Source organism: Mobula hypostoma, chromosome 3, assembly GCF_963921235.1.
Source record: "Mobula hypostoma chromosome 3, sMobHyp1.1, whole genome shotgun sequence".
NCBI classification, from domain to species: domain Eukaryota; kingdom Metazoa; phylum Chordata; class Chondrichthyes; order Myliobatiformes; family Myliobatidae; genus Mobula; species Mobula hypostoma.
Window position 1 is genome coordinate 51,039,048 of NC_086099.1, and position 12,611 is coordinate 51,051,658.

Genomic DNA, 12,611 nt, shown 5'->3' on the forward strand with positions numbered 1-12,611 from the left:
AAGAGATCCAGAGCAGGCAGAAGACCAGAGCGGGGTGTCCATGAAGAAGAGGAGGGTTGAAGACGGGAGAAGGGGTCATCGGTGGGGGTGGAAGAGTCCTTGCCGAAGAAGTAGGCTCGGAGACGGAGACGGCGGAAGAAAAGTTCCGCATCGTGGCGAACACGGAACTCGCTGAGGTGTGGGTGAAGGGGGACAAACGTGAGGCCCTTACTGAGAACAGAGCGTTCTGCCTCCGACAGTTGAAGGTCGGAGGGGATGGTAAAGACCCGGCACGGATGAGAGCTGGCATCAGAGGGGGGAGGGGGGAGGCTGGTGGTGTCAATGGAGAGGGGAGGGTTGGGGTGAGAGGAAGATGGAGCCTCTGAGGGCCCAGGAGTTGACGGTGGGATCTGAGGAAGACGGGGCTGCGGAGTGGTGGTGGGGGAAGGGGAGACGGGAGTCACAATAGAATCCCAATGTTCTTTTAACTTTAGATGTGCAATATCTTAATTTTAATTTTTAAGTAGAGATACAGCATGGGATAGGCCCTTCTGGCCCAACAAACTGCACCACCCAGCAGTCCATCTATTTAACCCTAGCCTAATCACAGCACAATTTACAATGACAAATGAACTTAATAAGTGGCAGGAAACCGGAGCACCAAGAGGAAACCCATGCATTCCGCAAGAAGGGTGTAAAAACTTTTGCAGAAGGCGTCAGATTTGAACTCAACACTCTTGACACCACGAGCTGTAATAGTGTCATGCTACTATAGTAGTTATTTTCATTTTTCTATTTTAATAAACTAATGATACTTTTTAAAAAACTTCACTGTTAAAGCTACTCCAAAATTAAGACATTTTTATTGGTGACCCTAAAACTATATTTCATTATTAATAAATTGTAAACATACCACACTTATCTTGCTTATGCTACCAAGATGCATTATTTGACTGAAATATATTGAGGGACTCTTTGACGTATAATTCATCAACTAGTATCAAAATTTTGAACAGCTTAATTTGCACATTTAAAGAATAGCTATTGCTGGAATAATTTTACATTTACTGAAAGAACTAGGATATTAACAATATGCATGAAATCAGTGCTGAATCTGCATGATCAGCAATTTATTGGATTTATGCAAATATTGTTGAGGCTCATGGTTCCTCCAGAATGCAGTTTGTTTCATGCACAGGATTGTATCAACATCATGTAAGATAAAAATACATCAATAATTACAATCAGCAGAACTGGCTAACAATTGTCAGCAGTTAACCCAGGCAAACTTTGCAAGTGAAACTCTTAAGGTTCTGATTCCACTATATTTGGACAGTCTTTCAGTGACAAGCTCCTGTGCTGACAAGAGCTCAGAATTAATCTGAGATATCACCAGAATTATTACCATGGGTGATCGCGTTGGATGTTCCTCTTGTGATCACAAGACTGTGTTGGACATTGATAATGTAAGATGCCACAGGCCTGTTTCCTTTGTTTGGTGGAATGACAGGTGACATGGGAGCTGCCTAGCCTCAGCTGCAGTGAGGACCAGGTCTCAAGCTGCGGCCTTGCCAGCAACTGCAGTCTGGGAGAGGAGATAGTAGAGGTGGTGCAGCGTGGCATCCGTGCCTCTCCCATCGGTGCTGCTCTCCAGTGTTTGATCGGTACAATGATAAGCTGGATCGCACTTCTGGGTACTATACACATCAATTTTTGGGACATATCACTCAGGTTCTTGGGCTATATAATTGGCTTTTTTTTTGCTCATTATTTTTAATGTGCTGTGTATGTTTTGCAACTTGGGCCCAGAGGAATGTTGCTTTGTTTGGTTGTATCCATGTATGGTTAAATGATAATTAAACTTGATTTGATTATTCATGTTTGTATTGTACCATCATATCAATTCCAGTCACAATAATTCTTTTTAAGATACAGCTAAAATGAAGTAGAAGAATAACGTATTCCCAGGCCCTATTATTTGCTTGGAGTATTATGCACTTGACTAGGATTATGACAGTATTATTCCCTTTTCCAAGCAGAGATATAACAAAAGATCAAGTATGAATGTGCCACCTATAGTCACTTCAAGGTAACTCAAATAAATTTTAACAGTGCTCTGTTCAGATCTTCAATTCATTCTACCATTCAATGACATCGTGACCCATCAGTACTACCATGCCTTTGATCCATCTTACTAGTCCTAATACAAAGGGCAAGTTAGCAAATCTACAACCAAATTATGAATATATTTACTGATGTCTCTCTTATTTGGTTTAATTCTAAGATTGTGATTTTCTGTTCTGAAATTCTCTGCAAGTTATTTCCTGGTATCAAAGTCTTTCAATTTCTCTCACATTACTTTGAACACATAAATGATAGCTCCTTGGCCCTCAAATAGAAGTCAAATATCATCCTCATTATGATGTTTCTGACCTGATACTATCTCTGTTGTTACCACCTAAGAACAGGATTTGCTTTTCTGAGGTGTGGTGTCTAAAATTGAACGAAAAATTCAAGATCATATCTAACCAAGTGAGCCACGACAAGATCAAAGGCTTACTTCCTCTCAGTTACAAAATTTTTAAATATAAATAGTATATACCATTGGCACTCCTGCAATGTGAAAACTTGCTTAATATATGTGTTACTCACAACCAACAAAAAACACTATGGTAATATAATTGATATGTACACACACACACATTTCTAGATCATAAATTAACCTGGTAACAATGTAAAAAATGTCTTAGTCTCTGGTAACTGTGCTGTACAATACTGGTAATTCAGTAGCACTGACTTGATCTTACCTGCATCTGGATCAGTGGCTTGAACTCTTGTCAGCAATGTTTTATTGGCCGTGTTTTCAAATACAGATACAGTGTACTGATCAGATGAAAACACTGGTGCATTATCATTCACATCCTCCAGTGTAATAACGATATCAGTCTGGCAGAAACGGCCACCTCCATCAGTAGCTTTGACCAGAAGATTATAAACTGCTTGCTGCTCACGATCAAGTGGAGCTAATGTTTTTAATTCACCTAATATTTAAGTAGAATATAAGTTAATTACAGAAATAGCTATTGGAGGAAAAATGTTCATATTTGACATCTGGCTTCTCAACTAATTTTAGCACTCAAATAATTGTTTGGTTGAATAATCTCCCATTATTTGATGATGCCATGTGATTTATTAAAAGTATTATATATCTTTACCTAAACAGATAATATTCACTCCATAAATTAACAAGTAAATAGATTAATGAGATTTCCAGCAAAAATGACAATACTACTGAAGAAAAAAGGATCGTTCATAGCCTATCCTCCAGGAACGTTAAGGATGCAAACCAAACAAAAGCATCCTTTTCCTCTATATCTGAACTGCACATATTTTCTCACCAGTGACAGAATCTAATCTGAATTTCTCTGCTCCAGGTCCATGGAGTGTGTAAGTGATTTCTCCATTTGAACGGATATCTGCATCTTCAGCCAAAACCACCAGGATTAATTTGGCAGAAGGAACATCCTCTGCTATGGTCTCAGCATATAATGTCTAAAAAGAAAATAAATTCCATTTATATCTAAGTGCTTGCCTCACTTGCCAAAATACCTCATGATAACAGATATAAACAAGTACTAAATATCTTGATCTTTACAGAGCCATCATTGACAGTGAATATTTTAAGAGTCTACTAAATTAAATTTATTTTATTTTTCTTTCCTTATTTTCCCCAGTCAGCCTTAAGTTTTTGTTTCACAAAATCTTTACATTTTGAGCTAACTGCCATTGATATGATGGTATAAAGCCATATGTTACTTAAGAACTTATAGTGATTGTCAATATATTTAAACCAAGTTACCCAATATTTTAAAACCATGTTATTGTACATGACATTGTACATTGTACGTGAAATCAGAAAGCCTGCCTTAGAATTGTGTTAACTAAGAATGAAGAGTGGGGAACAACCTGATACACTTTTAATTTAATCTTTAAGAAGATTAGCGTTATTTGCCAAATATACATCGAAACACAAAGTGAAATGTGCTGATATCAAATCAGCAAGGATGCGCTGAGATGGCCACAAGTGTCTCCATGCATCTGGTGCCACTGGCTTGCCCACAATTTAATAATCCTAACCCATACATGTTCGGAATGTTGCAGGAAACCAAAGCACCTGGATGAAACTCAGGCGGTCAAGGGGAGAACAACAAACTGCTTAGTGGCAGAAATCAAATCCCCATCTTACTGCTGGCAATGTCAAGTGTTGCGCTAACTGTAAAGCTCCCATGATGCTTTAAGTTAAAAGTTTATTTTAAAGTTATCGACTTTAATTAACTTGTATGAATTAATAGCAGAGGCTGATTGAGAAAACTTGACGAGTCATATTTGATCCCCCGGCAGTAAATGATACTATGTTGTGCAGCTGCTGAGAAAGTAAATTATTTCTTAGAAATTTATTTAGTGCTTAAGGCATTCCAATTCAAATCTGAGTACAATAATTTATTGTGGAATATCTAGAAGTGGATGCAGCTGTAAGATTAGCACATATGCATCCATTAATTAATATAATTTGACACATGCAAATTTTCATGAAAATTTTACACAGCAAGTAGCATAAATTTCTGGTCACATATTTTAAGCATATATACTAGTGAACAGACAGATCTTTAATATGAATCAATGAAAAGGTAAAATATCGATGGAACAGAAAAATTTAAATGTGTGAATTATGTTACTTGTTGACCTTGATGAAATATGAGTCTGACTTCAACAAGGTTAAGCACTGTACCTCACAGAATTATTTGTTCGTAAATTGAAGCATACTAATTCTATCCTGGTATGTATGTATCATTTTTGGAACATCTGGGAACCTACCCTCCAAAACACACAATGAATTAAAATGAAATCAGACTAGAGGATGATTATTAGACAATCCTTCAGATTATAACTGATTTATTTACTTTGAAGATCTTCAAAGATTTTCTTGATCTTCAAAGTGAGAATTGCTAATAGTGAAGAATGCAACTGCACTACATGTAAGTGACATGGCATATTTTTGTATGCAGATATATAATTGAGCAGCCTTGTGAGACTAATGAGAACGTTCTGCAAGAAACTGAAAACTATATAAATTAGGGATTTAACACAGTAAGTCTTCTTAAGAAAAAATGATAATTGACACCCATTAACATAAAATAATAAGGGCAAATGACTGAAAGCTTCCCATTGTGTTTTAGAAGTACAGTAGATTCTGACTAACTGGGCCGTTGGGGCAGCCGCTATTTGGGGCTCTTAAAGAGCAAAATCTAATTGAGAAAATAGCCAGGATTCCCCCTTACTTGCTGGGAACTATGGTGCTTAATTAGGACAGGAGACTTGCTGAACAGCTTCAGTCGTCTGCACTTGCATGGGTTTTAGAATCGACACTAAGCTTAGAGTGAACAGTATTTAAATAGCATCAGTTGAGTGTGTTTGTGTTCAAAAAGCAGTGTTTTTTTTGTCACTGATACTTGGCACGAAATAAGCAGTATCACGATTCACAACTGTTCGCTCACTGTAGTTTCAAACATTTAGGCACAAGGATGCAAGAAATGGCTGGGAGTAAAAATGAAACAATTTCACTACTTCAACAAATGAGGAAATATGAAGAATTTGATGGTATTAACAGTCATCTTGAATGGTATAAGGCAGTCCATTATCTGCACTCGGTGTTAATGCTGATTTTGCTTATCTACAACCAATCTAAAGAACATGGTAGAGTACACTGGCTGAACTGCTCCATTGATAACGATTAGGAACTAATATAGTTATAGTTCTATATTATATGATATAGTTATAGAACTGTCTTAATATTGGTAGTACCCTAATTTGTTCGGTATTTCATTGGAGAACATAGTTTGTCACTCAGTGAAATGGTAGTTTGTCTTTTTAACAATTTCCAGAAACTCCGGCTAATTAGGGCAGCCAAGGTAACTGAAAGGAAAAAGATTCTGGGAAGGAATTCAGAGATTAAAGCCTCAGTGGAAGAATTAAAATTAATGGTATATACTTTAGATTTAAAGGGTTGCAAGGTTGCAATCGGGAAGGTTGCAGGGACGGTAAAGTTTCCAGGGGTTGGGAGGTGCAAGACCACAGAACTGAAATAAGTTGGAAGCCTGGAGTAAATGCAAACCAGCTAAGAAACAGAAAAAATGGGGGATGCCAAGATCATGGATGTTTTAATTTGGTCAGAGGGAGTATCCAGGGGAAGAAGTGCAAGCTGTGGAACAAGAGCTCATTTGTGCTTCTGCAAAATTATAGGCTCAGAATAGTTGGAGAAAATTTCTACCAAACCAGTAATTGGATGAATAATCAGACAATACAAAAATAGGATGGACATGAAGAAAAGTGAGGCTGAGTGGATGACGACACACATCTGGAAACCGATAAATGATTTAATTAAATTTTGTCAAGGACCAGCAAACAGGTTAGATAGCAGCAGGGCCTAAGTTAGATCCTTTGGGCAGCTCAGAAGTCATTTTAATAATTAATTTACACCCTTAAGGACAAGTTGATGATACAGATTAAACAGTAACAGGGCTTATTTTCTAGCATGAAGCTTTTTTTAATTCTGAGACATGCAATAATATCTCCTCGAAGCATAAGACTGATTAATAATCAGAAAATCAGAACAATGGGATAATAATAGAACACAGCATGACTTTTTTTTTTCTCTTTCAGTCAAAGAAAATCTCAATGCATGGCAGTGTGAAGTGAATTTAAAAGAGCATGAGCTTTGCTGTAATTTTGCCCAAAGCGACTGTGAACAGCTACCTGTCTCTACCTATCAGAGACTTACACGCAAATATACAACTTGGCATTTGGGGCTCCATCATTTTCAATATGCCAAATACTGGGGCAATCCTCAATGCTGAGGCCCTGTGCAACATAATGTCATTGCACTAAAGGTTCGGAACAATTTGATCCTCATGGCTGTTCTTTGAGCTTGACTTGAAGGATCAACAAGCAGATTTCCAGCTCACTACTTGACTGAAGTTCACATGATACCTTTGGACACCCTGAGGAATCCAATGCTGCAGTATCATTGGGAAACAGTGCCAACCAGCTTAGGTCTATCCTACTTGTGTAGAATTCTGAGAAGAGACAATTAGAAATGTGCCCTGGCTATTAATCTACTGCATAAACATTAAAAACTTAACACAGAAAATATCACTCTAGTACCCCAACGTTTTGAAAATGATCAGCAGAGGACACTACGTAAATTTATTGTTGAGCTTGATTTAATTATCACCGATGATCTCGGGGAGCATGGTCGTGCATCACAGCAAACAGGTGGGCAAAGTAGGTCTGAGTGTGGGGGCAGGGACTTCTCAGCTCCACGCCTCATGTTAAGAGCACACTAGAATTGCTTTGTGGGCTCGAAAAGTGCCATTATTCCTTCTCCTCTAAACTCAAAACTGGAAAACTATGCACATTTTTAGGTATCTCTTAATTGGGAAAACAACAGCAGTTAGTCAGGAGTTGGGACTCAAACTGCAGAGAAGCCAAAGAGAAGAAATCATGCAACTGTCGATATGCAACAATAAGCCAGGTTGTTGAAAATGTGCTGCGGTTTAACAAGACGATTACTAAGAAAACAAAATGGTTCTTCTTGTCACAAAAGCTATTAACCCTCTATGAATCCTATTCAGCATAATGCTCACAGTATTATTGTTCTCAGTTGAGTAATATCATCTGCTTGATACATCTTATGTTTGTTCCTGAATCAGATTTGAAGTTTCATCTAAGGTTTAAAATGCTGAACTTTCCTTCAGTACAATTTCCAGAAAGACTAAAATCTACGAAATAACAAAACTAACTGTTTTTGCTAACTCAAAGCTAAAGATTGTAAGATTTCAAAGCATACATGTTTAAAATAAAAGTTAACTGGTACTGCAAATTCAAAATTAGGAATTTTTTCTTACTGTAAGATGCATTTCATGCGTGCATAGAACTCCCTGCCAGAGGTGGTGATAGAGGCTGATTGATAAGGGACAGATGGATGATAGAAAAATAAAGAGCTATGTTGTAGGGAAGGGTTAGATTGATCTTAGAGTAGGTTAAAATGTCAGCAGAATATCGAGGCCATAGAGCCTGTACTTTATTGTACTGTACTGTGCTGCAATTTTCTACATCACTATCAATGATATAGGCAAGGAAAATATAGACAAGTGTGCATGACGAGAAAGGAACACATGCTCTTAAATACTCAATAAACCTTCAAGAACTAAGAATTGTTATTCTGTAAAGACTTAAATATGCTTACATCAGACACAGAAATACCATGAATATTTTGAGGAACTATTCCAAAAAGCACAGTTAATTTATTAGGTTGTAAATTAATTTTAAGTGCTTTAGAAATTGTTGAGAAAACCGACTTCCAGAACTGTTCCAATATAGAACAAGACCAAAACATATGTGTCAGTGTAGCTATCTCAGTTTTACATCTATCACAATGACTATCAACATTAGGAAAGATTTTAGAAAGTCTCTCCTTTGTCAAATGATAACGATGTACAATTTTAAATTGAATCAATGAATGGCTAGCACAAATTGAAGAAGAGTTAACCAACTTCAATATCCGCATCCAATCCTCCGTCATAAAAGTCAAATTAAGTTCCTTTTCCCAATCCTGTTTAATCTTAGACAAAGGACAATTATCTCATTGTAATAGTAAATTATAAATTCTTCCAATAGAACCCTTAATCAAAGGATTCATACTCATCATAGTATCTAACAGGTCAGCCTCCAATATGTAAGGGAAATTACTTAAATATTTTTGTAAAAAATGTCTAACTTGGAGGTATTGCAAATGTTATTGCATTTGTTACATTGATAGCTAGGAGGGCCATTTTGTTGAAGTGGAAGGATACATCAGTTCCCACTTTGTCACAATGGCTCTCTCAAGTGATGCTATGTCTTAGTTTGGAGAAAATTAGAAGTCGGACCTTTGAACCTTTGTTTGATTTTGAGAAAAGATGGGGCTCATTTGCTCGTTATTATCATTTGAGTTAATTGATATAACTTTTCCATGATCTAATTGTAAATTTTTTTAGTATATTTTCTTTTCTTGCTGGCGGTTTGATGTTTATTTTTTAGAAGCTTTTTGTATGATGCATGGCTCCGGGTTGTACACCTAATGGGTTCTCTTTTTTTTTCCTCACTTTTCTGCTCAGTAGGTTTTTTTTGTTATCACAAAATTTTGTTTTCAATCTTTAAGATGATGGATTTTTTTGAGGCATTGTAAGTGTTGTTACTTCGATGTACTCATGTTATTTTTCCTATATATACAATAAAGATTTAAAAAGAAAGAAAGTATGCTTACATCAATATTTGACTCTGTTCTTTTTGCTGTATAATTAGAATGAGAAGGGAATTCTATGCACATTACACATTTAATAAATTGCTGACACCAATAAAGGTAAATACTTACCTTTTCACAAGTTGGACTGTTATCATTTGCATCAAGGACTTTAACTTCAACAACTGCTTTGGCTACTAAAGAACCATCAGTAGCTGTAATGTTTAACATGTAATGATCCTTCTTCTCCCTATCCAAAGGCTTCCTGACATAAACTTTCCATTCATTCTGAATGTGCTCAATGCCAAACTGCCCCAGAGGATCACCAGCTGAAAATTAATTTGAAATTGCCATTAGAGTTTACCGATGTAGTACCTTGTTTATAAACAAAGTGCACAACACCGCCACTGATTAATCATCAGCAGCTGTTAGTAATTTGATCCGATCTGATAAAATTCAAAGGAGAAATTTTGAAGCATATTGGAAACATTTGTGCAGCAGCTGCTGTTGCATAAACTTAAGTTTCAGAAATTTCAGAGCAACTGAGCCTAATAAATGAATGCTATTCTGAGAAAGTTTCAGACGGTGAAACCACGATGAAATGGTGGAGCAGACACAATGGGCCAGGTGGTCCAATTCTGCTCCTATATCTTATGGTCTTGCAGTCATCCAGCAAGCCCAGATGAGAAATTTCAGCAAGTTATCTGACTGTGAAGAGATTCACTGGCTGCTCTAACTTCATAGCCAAACATACCATACCACAATAAACACACCCCACAATAAGGTTGTGGTGTATGAGGAAACACTGGTAGTTAGAGTCGTACTTCACCTTCTTCTATCTAATTCAAATGCAGTAAGGCAACTGTCATCTCATTTCAGGTGCCAAAGCACAGACTGGGTCACCTGGTACACACAGCCAAATGGTAAATATGGTTTTAATTTTACATATTTGCACTCAGGAAAGTCCCAGGAAGAAAAAACTTGATAAAATTCCATTGCTTCACTGCACAAAATGTACTTTAGTGCACGAGTGGTGATATTAAAGTAGAGGTCCCCAACCTTATTTGCACTGCGGACCGGTTTAATATTGACAACATTCTTGTGGACCAGCCGATGGGCGGGGGGGCGGGGGGTGCGGTTGTGTTCAAGTAGGGCTAAACTCACCTCAACATGTCTTTTACAGTTAGGGTTGCCAACTTTCTCTCTCCCAATTAAGGGACAAAAGTAGCAGTCAAATACAGGACTCTTGTGCTTACTCCGAGAAAGACTACCATGACCATGAAGCCTTGCGTGGGCATCTGTTTGCGCATGCGTGACGTGTGCATGCGTGTACATGCTGATTTTTTTTTCTAATAATCGGTTTTGGCTTTATCTTTCCGATTCTGTTAAGTGAAACTACAATGTACATAAAATATTTCTACTTTATTTACGCTCTGTATTTATCATATCATTCCTGCTTTTACTATATGTTAATATTATTTTAGGTTTTATGTGTTATTTAGTATGATTTGGTAGGTTATTTTATGGGTCTGGGAATGCTCAAAAATTTTTCCCATATAATTGCTTCTTCGCTTTATGCCTGCCATTTCGGTTTACGAACGGTTTCGTAGGAACGCTCTACCTTAGCGGAGGAAATACGGGACAAGGGTGGTCCCGTATGGGACAAACCAATTTAGCCCAATATACGGGATGTCCTGGCTAATACGGGACAGTTGGCAACCCTATGTTCAGGTTCAACAGTGCATGATAGGGAATGAGGAAAGATGCAGCTGACTCATATCGTTTCATATTGCCAAATCATAGCGTTTCCTCGCGACCCGGTAACACATGCTTTGCGGCCCGGTGGTTGGGGCCCACTGTATTAAAGCAATAAATTCTTCATAGTATCTCCACACGCTTCTAATTTAACGTAGTGTAATGGTTTTTAAAGCTGCTGGAGAGCACTTTCCCAATTTTAAGTTCCAACTACAATCACTACAGAGAACACAAGCAGCTAAATTTGTCCTGTAAGTTTCACCTGAGGTCAGAACAAGGTGAAGAGTTATGTAAGATTGCTTAAACCTGGGGATGCACCATGGATAAAGATACTAAATTAGATAATTTTAATTGGCCATGTGCCTTGCAGATAAGTATGACAGTTAATAATGTAACTGCAACCATATTACTGCCTGCACAAATGAACTTTACTTCCTATTAAAAATCCTCTGTACAAATCAATTACAATTCATCAGTAACACTATATATACACTTTATATCCGTCTCAATAATGTATTCTGTTGGAAATGTTCCAATAAGCAACATTCAATAAGTAATCAGAAAAGCTTAACAGGCTGACCATCACATGATCAATCCAATTTAGCTTAACCTTCATTGGATAAATATTAAGTGCAGTAAAATGCAAATCTAGAATGTAATTACATCAAAATGAGACCAGATCAAAAATCATTTTGTAGAACAGAATCAATAGGTAAGTTACATGATACCTTTCCAAACGAGTGATGGGGTCAATGGGCCCAAAGTTAAGTACTCCCATGACTATCTATCTATGTATCATTCTGGCAGCAATTTATGGGAATGTTTAACATATAGTGCAGGAACAAATTACTCCATATTTTCAACACAAATGTTTATTGTTAATCTAAAAACAGAGTAAAAAATTAAGCACTAAAGAAAGGTCACTGGAAAAACAAGTGCTGAAGGGGATTGGTAAGATTAAACAGGCAACAGACATCAAAGTTGCTGGTGAACACAGCAGGCCAGGTAGCATCTCTAGGAAGAGGTACAGGCACTCATTCGCTCTGAAAAATTTCAATTTTGTTTTAAACTGGTCTAAAGTTTCAAAAAAAATTATTGTAACATTTACATTTTGTTAAAAGATTTTTTAACTAACAGATATGACAGACAAGGGCTTGGAATTTTCTGTAATGACACTGCTAGGATGAACATTGAAAGTATACAGATTTGTTTGCACTGATACTACCTTAGTGAAGTAATACCATAACTAACTGGCCAAGTAATTTCAACATACCAGAATAAGCTCAGTGTCAGGCACAGAACAGAAATGCTAAAAATAACAACTCTAAGGAATTTGATGCTATTTGGACCAGGAAGTGTTTCAAATTGAAATGCATAAATTGATCTGAGAGTGACCACACCCAACCTACCACCACTGAAGATGCGCAGCACAGAAAACACAGCATTTTAGTTTCAATGCCTCTGGCGATCATAATCCCAGAGCAGTTTAGGATTTATTATTTGGATATTAATAAAATGTACATGTATACTTTGTGAT

The 12,611-nt window shown here is 37.1% G+C and overlaps 1 protein-coding gene across 6 annotated transcripts in view; it reads right to left on the reverse strand.

The window, feature by feature from the left end:
* Window positions 1-12,611, reverse strand: part of fat1a (FAT atypical cadherin 1a) — a 183,476-nt gene that overhangs the window by 40,503 nt on the left and 130,362 nt on the right. For all 6 annotated transcript variants that reach the window (XM_063043026.1, XM_063043022.1, XM_063043020.1 and 3 more), the window contains 3 exons: window positions 9,452-9,648; window positions 3,378-3,531; window positions 2,787-3,020 (listed from right to left, as the gene is read on the reverse strand). In XM_063043026.1, the coding sequence (XP_062899096.1) occupies window positions 2,787-3,020; window positions 3,378-3,531; window positions 9,452-9,648 (585 nt within the window). The remainder of the gene's footprint in view (window positions 1-2,786; window positions 3,021-3,377; window positions 3,532-9,451; window positions 9,649-12,611) is intronic.